At 38.7% G+C, this 26,290-nt stretch overlaps 1 protein-coding gene across 10 annotated transcripts in view; it reads right to left on the reverse strand.

The window, feature by feature from the left end:
• ART3 (ADP-ribosyltransferase 3 (inactive)) overlaps window positions 1-26,290 on the reverse strand; it is a 109,169-nt gene that overhangs the window by 14,518 nt on the left and 68,361 nt on the right. For 4 of the 10 annotated variants that reach the window (XM_070394681.1, XM_070394673.1, XM_070394675.1 and 1 more), the window contains exons 1-3: window positions 13,973-14,073; window positions 12,728-12,805; window positions 5,132-5,849 (exon numbers count right to left, since the gene is read on the reverse strand). In XM_070394681.1, coding sequence (XP_070250782.1) covers window positions 5,132-5,849; window positions 12,728-12,796 — 787 coding nt within the window. In that variant the 5' untranslated portion in view covers window positions 12,797-12,805; window positions 13,973-14,073. Of the gene's footprint in view, window positions 1-5,131; window positions 5,850-12,727; window positions 12,806-12,859; window positions 13,328-13,352; window positions 13,412-13,972; window positions 14,074-26,290 lie in introns of those variants that run through there. The other 6 variants (XM_070394660.1, XM_070394646.1, XM_070394655.1 and 3 more) reach the window with 4 other exon arrangements.

A 26,290-nucleotide genomic window follows, 5' to 3' on the forward strand; every position in this document is an offset into this window, starting at 1 on the left:
TACTCTCCTCTGTCTGCAGAAGTCACTATAAAACTCATCATTATGAAAAGGAGAGCTGATTTGGATCATTCCCTGGGGGAGGTGACAGACTATAATGGGCTGGGATTATGGCTCCCAAAGATCCTGTCTCCTGATAGTCACACCCTTATGTAATTCTCTCCTCTTGAGATGTCACTTCCCTGGTTAGGTTGCAAAAGACTGATCTGCTGGCACTGTTTCCTGCTTTCTCTTGCTCACTCTGGGGAAGCAAGCTGCGTCATGTGTAATGGTAAAGAATGTAGCCTAATTACACAGCTGACACTCCACCTTTATCAATATTCTAGAAGAACAGTATAGAACAGTGGTCACCAACCGGTGGTCCTCAGACCACTGGTGGTCCATGAGGTCTGAAAGGTTGGTGACCGCTGGTTTAAGGAAACCTTTGGAGCAGTGGTCGCCAACTGGTGTTCCGCGGACTACTGGTGGTCTGTGAGGTCTGAAAGGTTGGCAACCACTGGTACAGAAAATTAACCTGTGATGATTCTCATTCTCCCCTCTTCCTAACCAAATGAACTAATTTTTTTTAAATTTTATTTATTTTTTAGCTAACTAGTTTCTGTAAGGCCCACAACACATTTTTATCTTGGAAATCATAAGCAAGTTCAGAACAGTAACACAGGACTATGTTAGCACTAAATTTAGTACAGTATAACTTTTTAATTCCTTTTAGAAATATTGTCTTTTTTCATTCAAAATTATAGTTAGTCACAATGGAACAAGGTTCTGATTATATCCCCCTGGCTTATTTCTAAGAAATCTCTGGTGTCCTAGCTGGTTTGGCTCCATGGTTAGAGCGTTGGCCTGCGGACTAAAGGGTCTTGGGTTCAATTCCAGTCAAGGGCACATACCTCTGTTGCACTCTCCAACCCCTGCCCTGGGTCAGGGTCCATGCAGGAAGCAATCAACCCAACGTACGTGTCTCTCTCACATCGATGTTTCTCTCTCTCCTCTCTCTCTCTCTTTCTCTCTCCCTCCCTCCCTCCCTCCTTCCCTCCCACTCTCTCCAAAAATTAATGGAAAAAATATCCTTGGGTGAGGATTACTAACAAACAAACAAAAGCTCTGGTTATTGTCCTTCACAGTGTTTCAAAAAGCTTAGCTTCAATGATCTAGATTTGAGCCTAGGTTCCCATTAGTTATCTCTAGATGGCAGCAGAAGACATTGGTTAGACTTCAGTTTGGAATTAAATCAACACAGTCAAGTGCAGTGGCCTGACTTTGTCAGAGCTCTCCAAATAGTACATGTGAGCCTCCACAAAGGTCTCCCCCTGTGGCTGGTTTGAACATTAACCTGCTGTGTAGCCTCTGCCTGATCTTGTGGGCTGGCCCACAGAGGTGTGCCCTCCACTTTCCCCTTCCTCACATGGGGATCATGACCCACTAGCCCATGCAGGTCTGAGCTCCGGCTCATTCTAAATCCACCCAATGGTTCCACCCTTTTTATTCATCGTAATCCCATTCACAAACATGGATTCTGTGGGCTTCATTGCCCACCTCTGTTAATCAACCAAATACCAGTGATTTATTTGGCCTGTAGCTACTGCAGCCAGGGTTTCTGTAGAACCAATGCCTCTACAAATGGCATGTGGCTAAATGCATCAGGAGCACCAAGAGTGGCATTGTTTTGACAGCCCAGATGCAACTGGATTTCTGGCTGTGATGTGCTGGTAAAGTTGAACAAGTTCTGCAGTGGGGGTAAGGGGGTCCTGATTTGTAGTATTTGCTGATTTCTCAACCATGGCCAATTTCAAGCTACTGTGATGTATGAGGAAATGGGAAGACATATATGCCCACAATCAGTTCCCATAAGCTGGTATGAGCTGTCTTTAACCTACTTGGTTTTTGGTCAGGTCTAATGTAAGGTTGATAAGGAGAATGAGCATCTTTCTACACAAATTTACTCAATCCAATCACCATTGCCCTTCCAGGTGAACAATTAGTCTCATTTACTTGCAACTAAGGGCCAGGACTAGGGTGAGGCAAATGAGATGCCGAGTGCAAACTTTAAGAGACACTCACTTTTAGGGTCATGCAAATGCAGATGCTGCAAGTGTACCACCCTCAAACTGAGGATCTCCTTAAATTTTGTGTCCCAGGCACCTCAATGGCTACATAGCTTCTTGCCATTAAATCATAAGTGGATCAGCCCTCCAACCAGGCAAGATGTCTCATTGGCACTTCCCCATCCTATTCTTTTTTTAAAAAAAATATAGTTTATTGGTTTTTTACAGAGAGGAAGGGAGAGAGATAGAGAGTTAGAAACATCGATGAGAGAGAAACATCGGTCAGCCGCCTCCTGCACATCCCCCACTGGGAATGTGCCCGCAGCCCAGGTACATGCCCTTGACTGGAATCGAACCTGGGACCCTTCAGTCCGCAGGCCGACGCTCTATCCACTGAGCAAACCGGTTTTGGCCCCCATCCTATTCTTTTTTATCTCATAGTGCCTTGGTCACGTGGAGTCAAATCTAAATGTCCATCCCACTTCTGAGGTCCTACTGCAATACTCTGCATGACCAGCAGCCATGGTTTTGGGTTCCGAAAAATAATCACACTCATAAGACCCCAAAAGGCCATCACCTCACCAGCTTTGCAGAAGAATGCAAGGCAAGGAACATGGCATACTGTTTAGCAATAGGACATCATGATATACATCTCTTCAATGCAAGTCCTTACAGAAGTCCAGAGCGATTAGCCCCCAGAATGATGCTCAGTTACAAGGAAGCAAGAGTACACAAATGGGTGCAGGAACTATGCTAACTTCATAGCCTCATGCCACATATCTGTCACAGACGACAGTATCTCTTATACCAGTCTATGAATGTACTTCCACCACTCAGCAAGAACACCTGGGTATGTCACAATACATTCAGGAATGCCCAATACTATAGCTTTCCCCAAAGTATTTACAGTTCATTCATAATCCCAGCAGATAAGATTATGCTTACAATTAGGCAGTTTACCATTAGTCATTTCCACCTTTAGTAGATTTCAGAGAAAAAGTGCTAGAAGATCAACTGGAGGCCATTTTCACAGAAAAAAAGTAGGAAGAGTTTTGTTAACCCTTTACTCACATACACCAAGGCACAACATCATAAAATTTCAGAATGTTATGGATATAGAAAACATCATAAAACCTTCCAGAGAAAAAAAGCAGGTCTCATTCATATTTAGTACTCAGAATGGCTTCATACTTTTCAATAGCAGCACCAGAAACTAGACCAATGGAGGAAGATCTTTAAAATTCCTAGGAAAACAATTTCTGAAACAGAAATACCAATATACACATACTTTTATTCAAGCCTAAAGGTAGATTTTTCAGACATGCAGTCTTAGAACATTTGCCTCAATGTCCCTTTTCTCAGAAAATTTCCAGAGAACCTTTACCCCACTAAACAAAGGACGATTCAAGGAAGAAGAAGAAATCCAAGATATAGGCCACAGTGGTTCTCAACCTTCCTAATGCCCGCGACCCTTTAATATAGTTCCTCATGTTGTGGTGACCCCCAACCATAAAATTATTTTCGTTGCTACTTCATAACTGTAACTTTGCTACTGTTATAAATTGTAATGTAAATATCTGATGTGCAGGATGTATTTTCATTGTTTGCGACCCACAGGTTGAGAACTGCTGAAGGGGGATCTTCATAGGGGAGAAGCAAAAGAAAGTCTCAGAATAGTAGTAAAGAGAGATGTCAGGATATTCAATAAGCCTAGAGAGCACAGCATATAGCAGGATGATGGGGGAATACAGAAGAAGTATATCCAGAAAAGAAAGAAAAAGAGAGAGAGTATCTGAATGTATTAAGAAGAGACTTATATTTCTAAGGATTTGGAGGTAAACTATTGATGAGATATGAAAAACTAAGGAAACAAAAAAATCATACTACTAATAACGCTAGGGTAAAGAGGTACTTAAAAAGGTACCAGTCTTTACTACACAGAGAGAATGGGAAGAGGGAAATGCACGGATACTGAAGATGAAGGTGGTGATTATCAGAAAGTTTTAGTTTACTGACCTACCAGCTATTTCTAATTCCCTTCTCCCTTACCTCCCTGTAGTATAGAGGCTGGAAATGCTAATTACCCCCATTCCAGGCTTTTCTTATAAGTGGCTGTTACAGTCAATGATAATCAGAAATCTAAGAGTTTCTGGGAAAATGTTTACATTCCTGATTAAATAGGCAGATTTGGCTGCCATCCCTCTTCCCCTTCGTTTTGTCTTGAACATGCATGGATGTCTACAGTTACAACAGTCACACTGTAAATATGAATCAACAAACCAACATGCTAAGATTGGTGGAATAGAAAGAGCCTAAGTTACTGATGAAATAGTTGAGACACTGTACCAACTCTGGACAGCCTTCTCTAGACTTCTTATTAAAAGAGAGCTATCAGGTAGGTTCTCTGTTAAAGATGAATACAATAAAGAATTCCTAACTAATGTATGGAATAGGAGAGTTAAATATTCATTCTCTATACTGTGAAGTGAACAGATAAAAATCAAGAATTAACATGCTGAAGCATTTTATTTACTTAGAACCATGACAATAAGTACCTGAAAAAAAATAGCTAAAAAATAAAAGAAATGGAGGCCACCAAGGAGTGGCAAATGGGAATGGGAATGGGTGGGAAGGGGGCTGCTACTTTTCATTGTAAGCCTTATAGTAGTATTTTGGCCCAGGTACTTCTTTGTTGTGGGGGGCTGTTCAATGCAGTTTAGTGTGTCCTTGGACTCTACTCAGTAGATAGTAGTAGCAACTAGGGATAGTGTGACAACTAAAAATGTTTCCAGCCTTTGCCAAATGACCCTGAAGGGCACACTGCTCCTGTTTGAAAATGATGGCCTCATAGTACTATTTTATTTTATTTTTTACTTTCAATAATACTGCAAATGTATTAGTTTGGTAAAACTAATTTTGGGGGGAGTGTTGGGGGGTTGAAACTAACAGTATGAAAAGAGCTAGACTAGAGACCACCAATGTCATTTCTTCTTTCAAACATCTCTTAATTTCCTCCCTAATCTCTCCCTGGTCCTAAGAATGCTTCTCCTCCCCTCCCAGACAAGCACAGACAGAACAGAGACACATACCTCCTAGAAATGCACACTCGTAATGGCTGCAGGTCTTGTTTGTGCTTCGAAGGATAAGATTATTGCTAGCCCCATCCTGTGACACAGAAAAAATCTCATTCAGAGGTATTATAATAATTCTTCCACTTTCATTTTCTTTATCAAAAAATTTTCCAATGGCAACTCCAAAGCATGTGTGAATGGTTAACAGAATGTGTTGATCACTTGCTGCTTGAGGTTTGGCTGAATGTGCCAAGGTGAAATGGCCCAATCTGGCTTGGTTTAGCCCTCCAAAGGTAAACGAAGTACCCTGGCTTGTGCTATACACCACATTTTTATAGCTATCCTCACAAGGTCTTCTCAGCAACTGCAGGGCTTTGGTCAGGTAAAAATGAAAAGCTTTGAATTGGAAGCCATAGATATAATCTTTTCGAGACTGGCCAGCCATCTTCACAGCTTCATTGAACAGATGGTAAAAGGAAGTTTGCTCTTGAGCTTCAGAAATATATGCCATCAGGGCTATTCCATGGTTATCCTTAAAACTCATAGGGAGAGAGAGATGAGTCTTCCGAGCTTCCCATTTGGCTTTTGCATTTTCCCACACATCCTCAAAAAGCTGATGGCTTGCTTTTTCTTCCTTGAGCAGTTGGGGAACATATTTGATTTCCATCCTGTCAGTACATTTCTGGTATTCGTCATCAAATGCATTATCTGCCATGTCTAACATATTAGCCTTCACCTTCAAAAGAAAAGGAAATTAATATTCTTGAAACAAGATATTTGGTGTGTCTTTTTCTCTCACATTACTACCTCCACACTCTCATACCCTGCCAAGAATCTATCCCTTGCTTACAACCAAATTTGGATTTTTTTTAATTGATTTTTTTTTTCAAATTTTTAAGTTGATTTCAGAGAGAAAGGGAGAGAGAGAGAGAAATAGAAACATCAAAGATGAGAGAGAATCATTGATTGGCTGCCTCCTACACGCCCCCTACTGGGGATCAAACTCACAACTTGGGCATGTGCCCTGATGGGGAATTGAACTTTGATCTCCTGGTTCATAGGTCAACACTCAACTACTGAGCCACACTGGCTGGGCTGGATATGTTTTTATGTAGAAAGTATATTCCATTGTTATTGATAACTTTTCTCAGCTATTACCTATTTGTGTGAAAGAGTTAATGTTAGTGGGTAAGATATGGGTATGATTATGCCTGCAACTCATTTATTTGAACCTTGTGGTACAGAGGAAAAACCAATGAGTATAAAGTTGAAGAAATGGGTGGCAATCCTGGCTTTGAAAATATTTTTAGCCAATTTCCTCAATCCCTCAAAACTGTTGAGTGAATATAAAATTATCATGCATGAAATACTATATATGATAAATACATAATGGTAAATATCACCCCTCTTCTTTTTAGGACACTCCCTTGTCCATGTGGTTTGGGTAGGACTGATTCGGCACCTTCAGCCACAGTAATAAGCAATAAATCAGGCTTAAAAACCAGAGCACTCTTTCTTTCTCTACAATCACAAGTTGTAAGGATAATATTGACTTGGGGAAGCCAATAGTTATCCTTTTAGTTCTATGGAAAATCCTGTCTGTAAATAAAACCAATAAAGAAAGGCTTGCAGAGCTGAGGTGGAAAGAAAGGAATGAAGCCCGGATAACATTATTTAAGGCCCTGGGTCTAGCTACCTGAAGACTGTATTTTACCTTAATCATAAGAAGCAACAAATGCCCTATATGCTTGAGCATGTTTGCATTGTTTCTGCTATGTATAACTGAAAAAAGGCCTAATTCAACTTTAAATGATACATAGGAGAAACAGGGTGGTGTAATGTAAATAACACTAGCTTAGAGTCAGAAAGGTGTGGGTTTAAATTCCATTTCTGTTACTAACGAGGTACTAATTAAGTATGGGAAAGTTATTTGGCATTTCTGAGCTTCAATCTTTTCATCTAAACATGAGGCTAATGTAAGGAAACATGTGTTAATTGTAATTCTTTTGCAAGGATTAAGTGATATAATGAATAAATGCAAAGTCTTAGCTCCATGCCTGACACATGTCACGCCTTCAACAAATTGTGATTATTTTTAATTATTTCATTATAAAATATATTTATTATACTGTAAATTAATCAAGAATAGGTTATGCATTATATTTCTCTTTTGAAGCATCTACACATTGAAGTGAATTAAATAAAACCCTGTACTCTGAACTACTGATCAAAAAATAGGATGAGCGAATGCTGTAGAAGAGAACCAAGATGCAGCATAGGTAAACACCTGAACTTGCTGCCTCGCACAACCACATCAAAACTACAACTAGAACTCAATATGGATATCATCCAGAACCACGGGAAGGCTGGCTGAGTGGAAGTTATACAACTAGAAGGAAAGAGAAAAGCACACTGAGACTGGAAGGAGGTGCGGAGGTACGGAGGCGCATGTGGAAACGGGCTGGCAACTGGGTGTGCTGTTGTCTTTTTCAATCGGAGGGAGATACAAGCTCCCGACTGCTCTGAACTCATTCTGGGTGAGACTCTGGGGACCCAGATTCATAAGGGGAGAAACTGGACTGTCTGGCATCAGGCCGGAACATGAGGGCGGCTTTCTCTCAGAGGTGCTTGCAGTGATCATTGTTCCTGTACGGTGCTGAGGGACACAGAGACCCGGGGACCTCTCCGGTGCAGGGCGGACAGGCAGCCATTGCTGTTTGCTCTGCCCTGGTGATTCCCTGAGACCCCACCCCACCCAATTCACAACCCCACTCAAGCTGTGCGCAGAGGCTTTTGCATATGAATGGCCTGGCCTTTTGCAATCTAAAACCTAACAAACTGCAGATGGGTCAGAGAGCCCCACAGCTTCCAAAAGAAGGCCCAAGGCTTGGCAGAAGCCTGCATTGCTTCACAGCTGGGCCTCATCTGGGCACCTCCAAACCCTAAACAAAGAGGAGGGATCTGGAGATCTCTCTGTAGCTCCTGTTGGGTGGCCTCAGGCAGTGGCTGACTTTGCACTTCCTTGGAGATCCAAGAGCCAGTGTACACAGTGGTCAGAGTGAGACCATACCAGAGTACAACTCTTCACATCCATAAGAGACACACTCAGGGGGCAGACTCAGTGAGCACCAAAGCCCCACTGAAGCAAGTCCTGCCCCATAAGGGTGTCTCCAGCACAGAAGTTCTCCCATTGTAGACACAACTGGTCCTCACAGCAAATTGGCCTGGAGGTCAATTCCTCCCAGTGATACCAACAGCAATCAAGGCTTAACTACAACAAGACTGTGCACAAAGCCCACAAAGGGGTGCACCAAGACTGTCCACCTCAGGTAATTAGGGAGGCTGAGCCACTGGGCCCTATAGGACACCTAGCACACAAAGCCACTCTATCAACACAGGGAAGCAGCCAAAATTTGGAGACAAAGAAACATGTCACAAATGAAAGAAATGGAGGAAAGCAAACTACTGCATATAGAGTTCAAAACCATGGTTTTAAGGTTACTCAAGAATCTTCTAGAAACCTCTGAGAAATTTAGTGAGACCCTCAAGGATATGAAAAAGGACCAATTAGAATTAAGGATATACTAACTGAAATAAAGAAGAATATACAGACACCCAACAGCAGACTAGAGGATCCCAAGAATCAAGTCAAAGATTTGAAATATGAAGAAGCAAAAACATCCAACCGGAAAAGCAAAAAGAAAAAAGAATCCAAAAATATGAAGATAGTGTAAGGAGCTTCTGGGACAACTTCAGGCATACCAACATCCGAATTATGGGGGTGCCAGAAGAAGAGAGAGAACAAGATATTGAAAACATATTTGAAGAAATAATGACAGGAAACTTCCCCTACCTGGTGAAAGAAATAGACTTACAAGTCCAGGAAGCGCAGAGTACCCCAAACAAAAGGAATCCAAAGAGGACCACACCAAGACATATCATAATTAAAATGCCAAGGGCAAAAGACAAAGAGAGAATCTTAAAAGCAGCAAGAGAAAAACAGTTAGTTACCTACAAGGGAGTACCCATACAACTGTCAGCTGATTTCTCAACAGAAACTATGCAGGCCAGAAGGGAGAGGCAAGAAATATTCAAAGTGATGAATAGCAAGAACCTACAACCAAGATTACTCTACCCAGCAAAGCTATCATGTAGAATTGAAGGTCAGATAAAGAGCTTCACAGATAAGAAAAAGCTAAAGGAGTTCATCACTGCCAAACCAGTACTATATGAAATCCTGAAGGGTATTCTTTAAGAAGAGGAAGAAGAAAAAGGTAAAGATAAAAATTATGAACAACTAAGTGACAACCAATACATATCTATCAACAAGTGAATCTAAAAATCAAGTGAATAAAAAAACTGATGAACAGAATAAACTGGTGAATATAATAGAATCAGTGGCATAGAAAGGGAGTGGACTGACAATTCTCAGGGGAAGGGAGTTTGGGGGGTGCAGGAAGAGACTGGACAAAAATCGTACACCTATGGACGAGGACAGTGGGGGTGGTGGTAAGGACATGGGGTGGGAACCGGGTGGAGGGGAGCTATGGGGTGAAAAAGAGGAACAACTGTAATAATCTGAACAATAAATATTTATTTTAAAAAATAGGATGAGCAAATCTGCCCAGGGATACCATTTAAGGGTTTCTACAAATGAAAGGATAATGCCCTCCACATCATTCTCTCTTTCCACTATTCTATACTACTTTTATGGCACACTGGTTGCATAAGCTATACTCTCAGTTGGAGATCTTAGTTGGAGACTTTATAGACACAGATTGAGTAACTTGTCTGGAACTGAAATTTGAACCTGAGCAATCTAGTTCCAGAGTCTGTCCCCTTAATTAAAATGTTATTTCCAGTGATGAAGACCATTGGAATTTATGTAGCACTTCTAAAAGGGTTTAATTTTGTTCTCATAACAACCCATATGAAAGGTTGAAAGGTCAATTCATAACATCATTTTACAAATGAAGCAATTATACCAGCATCAGAAACTATTTTTCTTTTTCTTTTTTTAAAATATATTTTATTGATTTTTTACAGAGAGGAAGGGAGAGAGAGAGAGTTAGAAACATTGATGAGAGAGAAACTTCGATCAGCTGCCTCCTGCACACCTCCTACTGGGGATGTGCCCGCAACCAAGGTACATGCCCTTGACCGGAATCGAACCTGGGACCTTTCAGTCCACAGGCTGACGCTCTAACCACTGAGCCAAACCAGTCAGGGCAGAAACTATTTTTCTTGATTACCGGCCACAGAATATTCTTCTGTGAAAACGCCCTGTACTCCTGGTCTGTAGGTCAGTTTCTTGAAGTGGGAATTTGAGCTTCAGGAGACTAAATCACTGCTGTCTCCTAGCCAAGAAATTCACTTTCCTCTGCAGCACAGAATGTACCAGAGGATACCCTGGGCACTAATGCCTGATTTATCTTTAAGACTTCAACATATTACAAGACATCATACCCTGAAACTACCACCTCCCACATTCCTCGGTGTCACATCAGAGTTGATCCAATGTGTTCCTGTCTGTTCTATGCCTCTAACCAGTCTCCACCAGTCTAATTTTAGACATCAAGTCTTTCTGGATCAAGGCCACAGTTGATTGTGTGTTCTGTACAGTGAGTGCCTGGAACAGTGAAAAAGTTCACAAATGCCACCACTGTTCAGGGACCACTGGATGGACATTAAAGGGACAGGTACAAAAGGCTAGGTGAACACACTGGTTATATATTTTCTTCCTCTGATTTATCAATTGAAACAAAGGCCAATACTGATGAAATTAAATTACCAAAAATTTATTACAAAAATGTAGAAATGATCGTGTTCAGAAAAGAAATTATAGAAATGCATAGAAAAACACTTTAAACTTTTGTTGCAAAAGAATATTAAAAATGTAAATCAAAACCACAGTGAGATACTACTTCATATAATTTAGGGTGGCTATTTTAATAAGAAAAAAGGGAAATTAAGTGTTGGCAAGGATGTAGAGAAATTGAAGCCTCATACACTGCTGATGGGAATGTAAGATGCAGCCACTGTGGAAAACAGTTAAGCAGTTCCTCAAAATGTTACACTTAGAGTTACCATGTGACCCAGCAATGTATATACCTACTCCTAGGTATATACCCAAGATAATTAAAAATATATGTTCACACAAAAACACATACATGAAAGTTCATAGCAGCAGTACTCATTCATAAGAAAAAAAAGTGGGAACAACCCAAATGTCCATAAATTGATTCATGGATAAACAAAATGCATTCCATGAGAAGAATGCAGTACTAACATATGCTACAACATAGATGAACCTTAAAAACATTATGCTCAATGAAAGAGGCCATACAAAAGGATGGGCATTGTTTGATTCCATTCAGATGAAATGTCCAGAATGTCAAGAATAGGCAAATCCACAGACACAGAAAGCAGACAGGTAGGATAGCCAGGGGATGCAGGGAAGCAGGAATTGGAACTGACTGCTAATAGCCATAGGGCTTCTTTTTAGGTTGATGGAAGGTCTATAATGAGACAATAGTGAAACTATGCACAACATGGTGAATCTATGAAAACCACGGAATTGCGAATTTTATATGTGAATTATATCTCAATTAAAAATCACACTACAGTACAGGCAACAGAATACATAATCGTTCTATAAACAATGGATCAGAATATTAAATTAAAAAATAGATAATTTTTTAAGAATTCAAGATATTTTAAAGGAGGTACCTCAAGTCAATGGATAAATAATCAGTGGTGACATGACAGCTAACAATGTGGGGGGAGGGGATTAAGTGAGATACCTGGCTCAAATTTTACATAAAAATATGTTATAGAGCCCTAGCTGGTTTAGCTCAGTGGATAGAGCATCGGCCTGGGGACTGAAGGGTCCTGGGTTCGATTCCAGTCAAGGACACATGCCCGGGTTGTGGGCTCAATCCCCAGTAGGGGGCGTGCAGGAGGCAGCCAATCAATGATTTTCTCTCATCACTGATGTTTCTTTCTCTCTCTCCCTCTCCCTTCCTCTCTGAAATCAATAAAAATATATTAAAAATATGTTACAGAATGTGTAAAGATTCAACTTCAAAAAATAAAATGATAAAAGTTCTACCAAAAAAAAATAGTTCATGTGAGAAAATGGTCATTATATAGTAATTTAATAGAAAACATGTAACCAAATACTGCAGTGTCATCTTATTTGAAAAAAAATACATATTTCCAGAATATTTAATGATCCAGAGAGACATTTATAGCACAGTATTAACTTAAAAAGGCAAAAAACATATGTATTGTATGAACCCATTTTGTAAATTAAAGAGAGAGCGAGAGAGAGAGAGAGAGAGAAGCCAAGACTATACACCAACAAATTAAGAGTCTTTCCCCTCTGAGTAGAGAGATTGTGGATGATTTTTACTCTCCTCTTTTTGCTTAATTTTAATTTTTTTCAAACTTCTATAATTAACATGTATCAAGTGTGTAAAATGAAAATATGAAAAACTGATTTATATATTCTATCTGCTCTCATTTGCATTATGAACCACACAGATGCCTTAGGTAATGTTATATCAAGAGTTCCTAGTCCAATGACCACGTACTTCCCATTTCTAACATTACCTGGAAGATATTCATTAGAATCACAGCTGACAGCAGCATGGTGACCATTTTAAAATGTCCTGTCTTCATTTTTCTCTTCTAAATTAAAATGAAGAAATCCCAAATTAATAGACGTTAAAAAAAGAGACTTACCGAAGTAGAGCACTATCCACTATACATATTTTCATTTGGGTGGAAGTAGGTATCATGATGGTCAGGAAGTGATTACCAATAAATTCCAATGGCTGGAAGGGCCTGGATTTTGTCTGCTCGTCTAACACCTGCATTCTACAGATGAGGAAACAAAAACTCAAGAGAACTTCAGCAATTTGCTCAAGATTAAATCTATCCATTTCCATTCTTCTCTAGATATGTTGTCTCTCCCACCATAGTCACTGGTGCTCATATTTTCTCGCTATCAACACATCTCTCAGCATACTCAGGAAATTAACACCAACAAAAACAAAAACAAAAACGTTTCAAACTTGGTCTCCCAACTCCCAGTTTCTAAGAATTCTCCAGGGGTTAGAGACCATGCACATCATCCACTCTTCTATCCTCTTTGCAAATCAAGTCATCCCCATTTGGGGATAATGGAGATGATGAAGCCAGTAGTGGTACAAAGCAGAAGGTTATCCACGGGTACCTCCTTCTCCCCAATATTCACATTCAAGAGAAGCCCACGGATAAAGTGTCTTGCATAACTTTCTGAAGGCAGGATTGAGAATAAGAAGGAACTGGGTAGGCAGCAATTCTAATAAGATTATACAACTCTGCTGGCTGAATGCCCAATATTCATCACAGTGTTTACGAGACTAAAGGGGTAAGTAGGAGGGCAAGTGGCCCTAAGGGCTGAAGCTGTCCCAGAGTCAATAAATGACCCATTAAAGGTGGTCTACAGCTCCTGCCACACACTTATAATACACTTAACATTACAGAACTAAAGTCTCTATTTTATGTACCCATCACCATATCCTGGCATCTGAATATGGGGATGAAGGCAGAGAAAAGAAGATAGTCTTCCCTTTGGCCCTAGGTCCCTGCCTTTATTTAGGAGCTATCTGTTTCACCAAAGATATTAAAATATAATATCAAACATGCCACTTTTGTGTTAAACTTCCCTTTCCAAAAAAGATTCAGTCTGTAAGACTTGGCAAATAACTGTCACAAAGCAGTATATGCCAAGAAAGCTAGGAAACCAGGTTTTGTTTTTGTTTTAAATTCTTCACTGCTGTAGTCTGAGTGTAAATAAGTAAAAATGTTTACCTGGCTTTTCTGCTTGTGGAGATTTAAATGATGCTAGGTCTCAAACTGTTTCCCCACTCTCTGTTGTGAGCGTGTCTTCAGAATGGGAGGTTGTTGACAGTGAGAGCTGAGAAGGGAATGCTTTTCTTTTTATAAACACCCCCAGCAGTAGCTTGGCAGTGGCACATTACCCCATTTGTGTTCTGCTATTTATATCTGGCCCCCACACTATCCCTTGGAATCACTGCTGTTAACACATGAAATCTCCAAGAGGCTTGTAAAGCCACAGCAATTCCCTCTAACCACACAGCGTGTTCAGTTCTGAGCCCTTAGTGTTGGGCTTCTCAGAGAGTGATCACTTCCCATTCCTAACCCTTTGACCCTGAGATGTCAAACTAAAGCAAGACTTTACCCGAGCTAGATGGTTCACATAACTAAGGGGACTTGCTGTGTTAACTGCTGGCAATGACGATGGTTATCACCATTCATTCAACCAGCTTTCTGCATTTCAGGTACTGTGCCAGATGCTGGGATACACAAGCAAGCACAACAAAGTACTGAGAAGCATTCACAATCTAATAAAAGATATGAATATGTATACTTAATCAGAATACATGTTAAGAATCTTAAGTATAGACAAAGTCTAGTGACAGCACTAAGAAGGGAAGGATTTGGTAACAATACCTGCAACTGTAACTCTCATCTGAGTGAAGTACACATAGTGAATATATTGACAACATGCTGAAGAATACTCAGAGTTCACTGACTGGATAAAAAAAATTTGAGTGTCCTAGGAAATTAATGCATATATACATCAAAATACATTAATCGAATGTATTAGATAGTAGCTCTATTCATAACAGCCCCAAACTGTAAGTCATCCAAACACCTATCAAAAGTAGAATGGATAAATTGTGATATATTATACAATGGATTTTTTTATATTAAAAGCAATAACCTCTAATGACACATAACAAATGTGGATAAATCTCATAAGCAAAATTATGATTAAAAGACACACATGTGGCCAAAACCGGTTTGGCTCAGTGGATAGAGCGTCGGCCTGCGGACTGAAGGGTCCCAGGTTCGATTCCGGTCAAGGGCATGTGCCTGGGTTGCGGGCACATCCCCAGTAGGGGATGTGCAGGAGGCAGCTGATCGATGTTTCTCTCTCATCGATGTTTCTAACTCTTTATCTCTCTCCCTTCCTCTCTGTAAAAAATCAATAAAATATATTAAAAAAAAAAAGACACACATGTGCATATACTACATGATTTAATTTACATGGAGTACAAAACCAGACAAACACATCTATGGCCTTAGATGTCAGAACAGTGGTTATTCTTAGTGGGACGTAGTAACTGGAAGAGAATAGGCACAAGGAAGAACCTGGGATGCTACTTAGGTTCTGTTTTTGGTTCTGGATATTGATTACATTGATATTCAGTTTGTGAAAATTCACTAACCTATATACTTATGTGTATTTTTCTGTGTGTGTGTATACACATATATATTACTCAATGAAACATTTTAAATTATCATAAAGTGCATCCACTTTTATAAAAACCCATCTCATCTCTACTCTTCAAACTCTTCAAAACCTCTAACCTCTCTTACCTCACTGGCTAAGCAATTTAAAAGATTAAATACACTAAATAAAATCCTAGAAATAGTATCATTTTTAAAAAATGGAGTTTAGTTAGAAGGAAAAAGAATGTATGCACAGGTTTTCAGGCCTATGCTCATGCTGACTTGCTTGTATGTCCCAGGCATGTGGGCCTACAGGAAATGCGGTGGTGGGATTTCCCCATCTTCGGCCTTCTCAAATCTACTAGATTCATCTATCACCCAAAAGACTGAATTCACCCGAAAGAACATAATAAACACTGTGTGAAGTTCAAAGCAAGTTTTGCCTTGTTTATTCCCAATATGCCTTTGTTCCATTCCTATTTTCTTCCATTTTAAAACTCTTGATATCATTCATTCAACAAATATTTGAGTCCTCACAATGTTCCCAGCACTGTTTTTCCGAGGTACTGGGGGTATAACAGTGAACAAAATAAACATCTTGCCCTTGTCAAATTTATATTCTCGTGGGAGGAGGCAGTCAAATAACAACTAAAATAAATAAGTAAATTACATAAGTATGTTAAAATATAGTAAATACTCCTTTAAAAAAATAGTAGTACAAGGAAGATTAGGAGTGCATGGAGAGTTTGCAATTTAAATTGGATGGTTAGGGATAACTCATTGAAAAGGTTACATTTGAGCAAAGTCTTGAAAGAAATGGGGGAGATCAGCCATGAAGACTGTGCTGGAAGAGTGGTCAGAGAGAGGGAATTCAAGCAGGCCAATATGGATGGAACAAATAGGTAAGAGAAGAATAGTAGGATATATAGTCAGAGGGGTGTTGGTAAGATGTCTTAGTAGAAATTGTGGTGGCTCAAACAATGATGGTAGCAGTAAAGGTGAGGAGGGTATATGTATGTGTGTGGTTGTCTTTGAGTTTGTTAAAAAACACTCCTTTTGAAGATTAAATTAACCATATTTTCAAATATGGTAAGAAAAAGTATTTGTGGGTTCTAAAAAGCTAATATATTTTCAAAAAGATGACAATTTATTAAAAAGTAAATGGAAATGATCAATAGTGATACCAATTTCTTACATAATAAAAATGTTTGGACTTAACTTCAGAATATAATTTTAAGATTGAAGCGGTAGGATGCACTGACAGAGTGGATGTGGGCTGCAAGAGAGAGAGAGGTAAAGAATAATTCCAAGATTTTTAGCTTGAATAACTAGAAGGATAAAGATGTCAATGACTAAAATAGAGAAGACTCTGTGTAATGGATGTCCTAGAAGTCAGGTAAAGAAAACATTTCCAAGAGAAAGAAAAGATAAAAAGTGTCAAATGTTTCTGCTAGGTCAAATAAGATCAGGACAGGGAAATGATAAGTGGATTTAACAATGTGGAAGATATTAACAGCCTTGATAAGAGCAATTGTAATGGAACAGTGGGAATGAAAGCCTGGTTGAAATGGCCTGAGAATGGAAAGAAAAGGAATTGGAGAAATACTGAACTCTTCCAAAAAGTGTTTCTGTAAAGGAGAGAAAAACAATGTGGCAGTAGCTTAATGGAAGGGTTAGAGGAAAAATAAAGAAGAGGATACAAGAGAAAAAATTTTAAAGATGGTAAATAATAGCATGTTTGAATAATGATTCGGTAGAGAGGATGAAAATTGGTAATTTAGGAGAAGGAGGGGAGAATTGATAATATAGGAAAGAGAAAAGAGAAATACTGGATCAATGTCCTTGACTAGGCAAAAGGGTGTAGGACCTAGAATACAAGTAGATAAGATGGCCTTAGATCAGAATAAGAGGGAAGGCATAGCATATTGACTGATGTTGCAAAGTAGTGATTGTGATGGTGAGGATTCTTTTCTAATTGTATCAAGTTTCTCTGAAAAAAATTCAGAATAGCCTGGCCAATGGTTGGTTGAGGTCACAGTTTGATTCCTGGTCAAGGCACATGCCTGGATTGTGGGCTCAGTCCCCAGTAGGGGGCATGCAGGAGGCAGCTGATTGATGATTCTCTCTTATCACTGATGTTTCTATCTCCCTCTCCCTTCTTCTCTGAAATCAATAAAATATATTTTAAAAATTAATAACAAAAGATGATAGTTAAACTGGTAGAGATTTGATGATATTGGAGAAGAATCAATTCTAGATTGATTCTGTTCTAGAATTGTCATCTAGAAAAGTAGAAGAGTAAATGAAGTATGATTGCTGGGCTACATTGAGGGCCTACTTGAGTTCAAAATGAAGCCAATGTATTTTTCTCCAGCTACATTTAGTTCCATGAGTAAATGTGGCATAGGTAAAATTGAATTGAATCAACACTGTAGCTTTTCCAAGCAAGGGAAAGACTGATTTTTTAAAATATATTTTTACTGATTTCAGACAGGAAGGGAGAGGGAGAGAGAGATAGAAATATCAATGATGAAAGAGCCATTGATCAGCTGCCTCCTGCATGCCCCACACTGGGAATCGGCCCTCAACTGGTAATCAAACCATGATCTCCTGGTTCATAGGTGAAACGTTCAACCACTAAGCCACGCTGGCAGGGCTGGAAAAGACTGATTTTAATGACTGGTGTGGGCAAAAGATTTGACTTGACATTTCACCAAGGAAAATGTATGAGTGACAAAGCAAGAAAAGATGTTCAACATCATTAGGCATCCGTAAATGTAAATTAAAACCATGATATACCCATTAAAATGGCTATAATTTAAAAGACTGACAACATCAAATGCTGATGTGGATGTGAATGAGCAACTGAAACTCTCACACATTGCTAGTGGAAGTGAAAAATAGTACAGTTACTTTTGAAAACAATTTGACAGATTTTATTGAGTTAAACATATATTTACAATACGACCCAACAATCCTACTCCTATATATTTACCCAAGAGAAATTAAAGCATATGTTCACACAGACTTATACTCAAATGTTCATAACAGTTTGACTCATAATAATCAAAAGATAGAAATAACTCAAATTTCTATCAACTGGTCAATGGAAAAACAAATAGAATTCTATTTAGCAATAAAAAGAAACAAACTTCCTTTTTTAGATCAGAAGTTCTAAAACTGACTGTAGTGGTTATTGCATAATTCAATAAGTATGCTAAAAAACACTAACTCATACACTTTAAATGGGTGAATTTTATGGTATCTGAATTATATCTCAATAATGCCATGTTGATACATGCAACATCATGGATGAATCTCAAAAGCATTATGCTAAAAATTCAGTCACAACAGGTTATATACTGTATGATAATATTTAAATTATATTTTAGTGACAGAAAGCAGATCAGTGATGGCCATGGCCTTGGGTTGAGGGAGGAGATTGACTACAAAGAACATGAAGGAACTTTTTGGAATGTGATGTAATGCTTTGTATCATAACTGTATGGTAGTTACATGATGTACATTTGTCAAAAGTTACACTTAATTGTACACTTAAAATTGGTGGACTTTATTTATATAAATTATACCTACATACATCTGATTTTTTAAAGTAATAAAAAACAACAACCTTGTCCACATACTCCTTGGAATGTCTTGGTGTATCCCCAGAGTTATTTATATCTCAATTTAAAGACCACCACTGTAAGCATCTGAAATGTTTCAATGGCCCATGGAAGAGGCTGAAAGAGGCATGAAAGAGCCAAAGGAGCTTATAGTTGTGATAAGATAATGCAAAGTACATGTATCATGTATCACAGAGACTGGAGCAGGGGTGGGCAAACTTTTTGACTTGAGGGCCACAGTGGGTTCTTAAACTGGACCGGAGGGCCGGAACAAAAGCATGGATGGAGTGTTTGTGTGAACTAATAGAAATTCAAAGTAAACATCATTACATAAAAGGGTACGATCTTTTTTTTTTTTTAGTTGTATTCATTTCAAATGGGCCGCATCCGGCCCGAGGGCCGTAGTTTGCCCAAGGCTGGACTGGAGGCTAAAGTAAGACATGACAGCAGTGAATATAAATTACCATCATCCAAAGACCAAGCAGGGCCCTGGCTGGTTTGGCTCGGTGGTTAGAGTGGTTAGAGTGCTGGCCCCCAGACATGCACCTCGGTTTCTGTGTGCAGGAGGCAACCAATCAATGTTTCTCTCTCTCTCTCTCTCTCTCTCTCTCTCTCTCTCCCTCTCTCCCTCTCTCTCTCTCTCTCTCTCTCTCTCCTTCCCTTCCTCCCTCCCTCCCTCCCTCCCTCATCCATTCTCTGAAAATCAATGGAAAAAATATCCTCTGGTGAAGATTTAAAAAAAGACCAAGCAGAATCAGACATTTCACTGAAGGCCAGTGGCCACTAGAGGTCAGCACGAGAACATGATACCTCTACAGATTGCTCTTTGGAAGGACAGAGGGGGGGAAATGGAGAAAAGAATTATGCATTTAAATATTTACTTAGCCCTGGCCAGTGTGGCTCAGTTGGTTGAGCACTGGCACCAAAGGTTGCCAGTTTGATTCCCAATCAGGGCGCATGCCCAGGAATGAGTTCAAACAGGGAGGCAACACATCGATGTTTCTCTCTCTGCCTCCCTTCCTCTCTCTAAAATCAATAAAAACATTTTTTTAAATTACTTAAAGAAGGCTGTTTCAACTCATAAGTGACTAAATTTTAATTGGCAAGATTAATGTATCTACCTTTAGTGCACAAGAGGGTCTGTGAACTAAATTGATTTCCAATATAGAGAATTACAGTTTCCTTTTTGCATGTGGTTCTTCATCTACATTGTGGTATTCTGCTATTGGGGAAAATTGTGGTCTGTTTTCTGCTAGCTCTAGCTGTTAGTCTGGTCTCCAGCAATGGTGACATTTAATTACGGGTTCAGTAATTTAGTGTTCTATACAGATTTTGAATGCTCAATTGGTAAATTCCCCCACCACAGTCTCCTGGCATAGGGCATTCTAAAGGATAATTTCTATGTCCTCCCCCCTTAGTAGGTGGTCCTCCCACAAATCCTAGATGAGCTTCCTTGGCCTTGCTGAACATCTTATAGATTAACTGGTTTGTACCCCAGTTACCTTCATTAGGCCCAAAGCAAAACCTAGGAATTCCACCGCAACAACCTTGATTTTCCAGAAAACTTCCTTGATTTTACAGAAAACTGGAGAGGGACCTATGTCTAGTCCCAGCTCATTCTGCTATTTTGCTATTTCCAACTTATTGCCTAGGTGGTCCCACATTAGACATGTTGCTTTTCTAAGAGACCTTGAACATGGCCTAAGGAGAGGCAAGAAAACAATTTCCACTGCTCAGGGATTTCCTGAAATATATTGGGTTGTTTCTAAACTGCTACATCAATTTTTTCCAGGGTTTCAGACTATGGGAGCCAGGGCACAGGAGTCTAGTCTTTCCCCCTTCTCCTTTTTCTTTCTGTTCTGGAATCAATTCTTTTACTCCCAGTTCTTGTTTGGGGTACTTCCTATATGTTATTTCCTTCTCCTCTATCCTATGGACCAACTTTCTCTGGCATAATCTAATTTTTCCTGCCCTTGAATTTACTCTTAAAGGTGATCAGCATAAAGACAGAACAGACTTTATAGCTGGGAATGAAAAGCATATCTATGAAGTATTTATACAGAATATTAGCCCTATAACATTCAATAGATAATAAATGTAAGGTAATATATTACCATGCTTGTGAACATGTTTTTGTTGGTAGATTTTTAAAGCTCTAGGCTTTAATTCTCAACCTCTTTTTCTATTGCAGTGAAAGAGACAAATACATTCTTATCAAGGCAAATGGGTCTCTATGGCAATGATTTCAAAGTGTATATGTATATTTGTGGGGTGGGTTTATTAAAGTGTGGGAGGTATGGTATTTCAAAATATACTCCTTTAGAAATTTCTCATATGTCACTCATGATATATGTTAGCATACTGTCACATCTCCTAGCATCATTAGTATGTCTTTCACACTATAGGCACTTCATAAATGTTTAAAAAAGAAGGAAAGAGAGGGATGGAGAGAGGGAAGAAAGAAAGTCAGTAGCATTACTAGGCTTAAGATTTCCTGGATAAACATTAGCAGGAACAGTATCAGCATGCTCAGGACCTAAGGGCAACAACTTGACTTTTTTTAGATCTAATGTCCACTTCCTTGGGAAGCAGCTTTACTCATAGGGACTTTCCAGTGACAGATAAGGTGTCCTGTTTCAGGGCACTGGAAATTTAATTTGGGCCTCACTGAACACTTAGAGGAACTATTACTTAAAAGTATACTAGTATACCTCTAGGTCTTAGCAAAAATGTAACAAACAGACCCTGTTACAAACAGATACACTCAGTCACAAGCTCACATACAACACTATGTGCCAGACCATAGTATTCAATGCCAATGCTTTAATATTTGTACATTAGTTTTATTTTCATCACCATGGTGACAGGAGCACCTGAAAGTGGGAAACTAAATTATCCAATAACTGTTTCCCTGTGTGCTGATGGAAGCTAAAGCCAAGTGAATTGCAACTGTTCTTAGGTAACCTGCTATTATCTTATAAATCTCTTTTGCAGCTCTAAATTTCACTCCAGAAAATTTTTTACTACATTGAAATCTGTAGTCAGCCTTTATGTTAGTTTTTATTTAAATCGGATAATTTGATTGGTTCTCAAAAAATCTAAAGCAAAGCATCAGAGTCCAACCCACAAATATTCACCACAAAAATAAAGTAACTGAGTCTACTGTGGAACAATTTTTTAAAAACTATTTAGAGAATCATTTTATTGAGCACTTAAAACACTCTAGGCCAGTGATTTTCAATCTTTTTCATCTCAAGGCATTCATAAACTAAGTAGTAAGAATCCGCAGCATACCAAAAATATATTTTTTGGCTTATCTGAAAAAAAATAGGTATAATTTTTATTCATTCACATCAGATGGCTATTGTTGTGTTGGCTGTTTTTATTTGACCATCTGGGAAGAGGTCAGTGCTCCTGACTAAATAGTCAGGTATTGCATGTTTCGAAAGTGTTTGTGGCACACCATTTGAAAATCGCTGTTCTAGGCAGACATCATTAAACCAAGTATGAATGGCCCATGGAAAGTGTTGAAGATTTGGTTTCTCATATACTAGTCATTGATTTTGGATAATAAACCACCTCTGAGGAAAAGCAATAAGGGCATATGACATTCTATCCTTTCAGGAGACTTCCAAAACATGCAAAGCAAGATTCTGGTTCAGTGGACTATAAATAGAACTTCTGACTGAGAATAATGTTGACACCAATTAAGGTAGAAAACCAAGAACTGAAATATGGCATTAGTAAAATTAGAGGCCCCCTTGTGTTCATGAAGCACTTCAGAAGAAAAAAGCTATTTACTAATCTAGAAAAGATACTTTAAAGATATTCTCTAGAAAAAAGAGATACAAGAACCCAGCATACAGGAGTCAACAACCCCAGAATTCTCCGCAAAGGTCATTCTTGAATGACGGATTATACAGGTTACTCCAGACGTTAGATTTCTGTGGGATTCTCTGTATCCATATGATTCTGCAAAGGTAGTAATTCATTCATTCACTCAAATATTTACTCAGAAAAGTACTTGGGTTGTCCACCATGTGCCAGACCATAGAGTTCAATGTCAATGCTCTGCTATTTATAAGTTAACGTTATTTCTTCACCATTGTGAGAGGAACACTTGCAAGTGGGAAGCACTGTTATCAGTGGGTATTTTCCTAGGTGCTGGATGGAAACTAAAGCCAAGTGAATGTGATCTATACTTCATTCTTCCTCTGATTATGGTAACCTGAACCTTAAGTGCACACAAGGTTTACACAAACAAGTAATTCACAAATATTGGCTGCTATGTGTTCCATGAGGTGAGAGACATTAAAAATTTTTAAGACAGAATTCTTAGCCTCAAGATACTGTCTGGTGACGGTAACAAATTTAAAATGAGAAAGCTGGGAATCATGATATTGCGCTTCCCTGAGGACATATGATGTAGGGCGTTTTTTCATATACTTTATTTGCCATATGTATATCTTCTTCAGTGACGTGTCTGTTAAGGCTATGGCCCCCTTTAAATCAGGTTTTCTTTTGTTTCCTTATTGTTGATTTTTAAGAGTTCTTTGTATATTTTGGATAACAGTCCTTTATCAGATGTGCCTTTTCTCTCAGTCTGTGGCTTTTCTTTCTCATTCTCCTAACATTGTTTTCTTGCAGAGAAGTTTTTAATATTAGTGAAGTGCAGCTTATCAATTATTTCTTTCATGGATAGTGCCTTTAGTATTATATCTAAGAAATCATAACCACCCTGGCCACATAGCTCAGTTAGAGTCTAGTCCTCATATGCCAAGATTGAAGGTTCAATCCTCTAGTCAGGGCACATGCAAGATCAACCAATGAATGTATAAATAAGTGGAACAACAAATCTCTCTCAATCTCTCTCTTTCTTTCATCAATAAGTAAAAAAATAAAATAAAAAATCATGACCATACCCAAGGTATGTAGGTTTTGTCTCATATTATCTTTTAGGAGTTTTATAGTTTTACATTTTACTATTAGGTCTATGATCCAATTTGAGTTAATTTTTGTAAAGGGTGTAAGGTCTATGACTAGATCCATGCTTTTGCATGTGGATGTCCACTTGTTCCACCATCATTTCTTAAAAAGGCCATCTTAGCTAAATTTAATTTTTAGAACTGAAATGATTCTCCTTCATTGTAATTGTTTTCAACTAGTTTTTTTTTCATTCTTGTCACCATTATCGATGTCCCCATTTCCTCCCCACCTTTTGCCTACCTCCATCCAGATCACACCTTCCCTCCCTCTAGCCCTCACCACACTGCTGTCTGTCCATGGGATATACATGTTATGTTCCTTGCCTAATCTCTTTACCTTATTCATCCAGTCTACCCCTCCCCCTCCCCTCTGACCTCTGTCAGTCTGTTCAGTTTATTTTGTTCATTAGATTCCATGTATCAACTAGTTTGCAATTATAGGTTTGTAATACTATTAGTTTTCCTATTTCTCATGTTCCTCAAGTCTCTATCAAATAGTTAATGATATATAAATACATAAGTACTTATTGGAAATTCTCAAAGGAATGCATGTAGTACAAGCAGAGGTACTATATTTTAAGCCAATTCTCTAGTTTTGCAACAGAATGCAGCATTTTTTCATATTTTCTCTTCTTGTGAATCTTGCCTTCCTACCTAGCTTATAAGCTTCTTTTGTACTCATTTCTTTCTCCCTACTTCCAGCTTAAAATAGCATAAAGTACAAAAATATATCCAAGATGCATTTAAGAAGCATTGGTTAATGATGCTTTTAACTCTGAATTATATTAGAATCTAGTATGTAGATATATACATATATTAATATTTTCAACAAGTTTTAATAATGATTCATTCATTTAATAATTTTTTTGTCAATCCTCATCCAAAGAGTTTTTCCATTGATTTTTTTTTTTTGAAAGAGAATGGAAGGGTGAGGGGGGAGGGAGGGAAAGAGAGAGAGAGAGGGAGAGAGAGAGAGAGATACATCATTAGGTTGCCTCCCACACACGCCCAGGGCCAGGGATCAAATGGGCAACCCAGGTATATGCTCTTGACAGGGAGTTGAACCCAAAACCCTTTGGTCTGGGGTCAGAAACAGGGCAGGAACTCAATATTTAATTGTACTTTATTTCATTTCATTTACATTTAAAAACTGTTATCTTGACTTATTTTTAAAAATTTATTTTTTTTAAATATTTTATTGATTTTTTATAGAGAAGAAGGGAGAGGGATAGAGAGTTAGAAACATCGATGAGAGAGATCAATCAGCTGCCTCCTGCACGCCCCCCACTGGGGATGTGCCCGCAACCAAGGTACATGCCCTTGACCGGAATCGAACCTGGGACCCTTCAGTCCACAGGCTGACGCTCCATCCACCGAGCCAAACCGGTTCGGCTATTTTTAAAAATTTAAGTATGTTTGGATCAACTCAGGTACATGAATCTACATCACAACTATGGATTTTGTAAAATCTAAATAAAGATCAAGTTATCTCTGATAAAATTCAGTGTCCAAATGTGATGTGCTATCAGTGTAATACAGATTTCAAACACCATAGTAAGGAGAAAAAAAGTAAAACATCTTCTTTAAATATATTGGGTTAAATACAATATATTAATAAAGTTAATTTCATTTGCTTCTTTTATCTTTTTAAATGTGGATACCAGAAATTTTAAAATTACATGTGTGGCTAGATAGAACACGGAGCCTTCCTGCCATGTCTGAGGAAAACCAGGATGGCTCAGAGGTAAATGTGATTAAGGGTGAGTGAGTGAAGAGTATAGTAGATGATGACGTCAGAGAGGTAAAAAGTCCTTCAAATACCATTTAAACCTTTCTGTGATAACAATGACAATGACTAAAATTGCAAGATTGGAGGTGGAATTAACACCTGAAACCTCTACCTCTTTTGTCAGAAATTTCTAGGAAACCATTTGGCTATATATTTGTGTCCTTACCGTGCTGATGTACTATAACATGCCACAAGGTATAGTGGAGGTAAGAAAGGATTTATAGCTAAGCTTCATTAAAGTCTTGGCAGTGAAAGGACTGGACAACATGTAGTGAGCAGGCTGATCCAATTCCTATGCTAGATGCACAGATAGAGACTCTAATAGTGTCAAGCCAGATCCAGTCCATCACTCCTTCATTCATTTATTCTCCACACCCTTCTAGTTCATTACTTCCTTCCATCCAAACTTGCTTCTCTTCCAGTAGTAAAAAAAAGCAGCTCTGTGTATTTCCTTTTTTATACCATGGAT

This window comes from Myotis yumanensis, unplaced genomic scaffold, assembly GCF_028538775.1.
Source record: "Myotis yumanensis isolate MYYU_CA2020_CCGP unplaced genomic scaffold, mMyoYum1.0.hap1 SCAF_1, whole genome shotgun sequence".
Taxonomy (NCBI): domain Eukaryota; kingdom Metazoa; phylum Chordata; class Mammalia; order Chiroptera; family Vespertilionidae; genus Myotis; species Myotis yumanensis.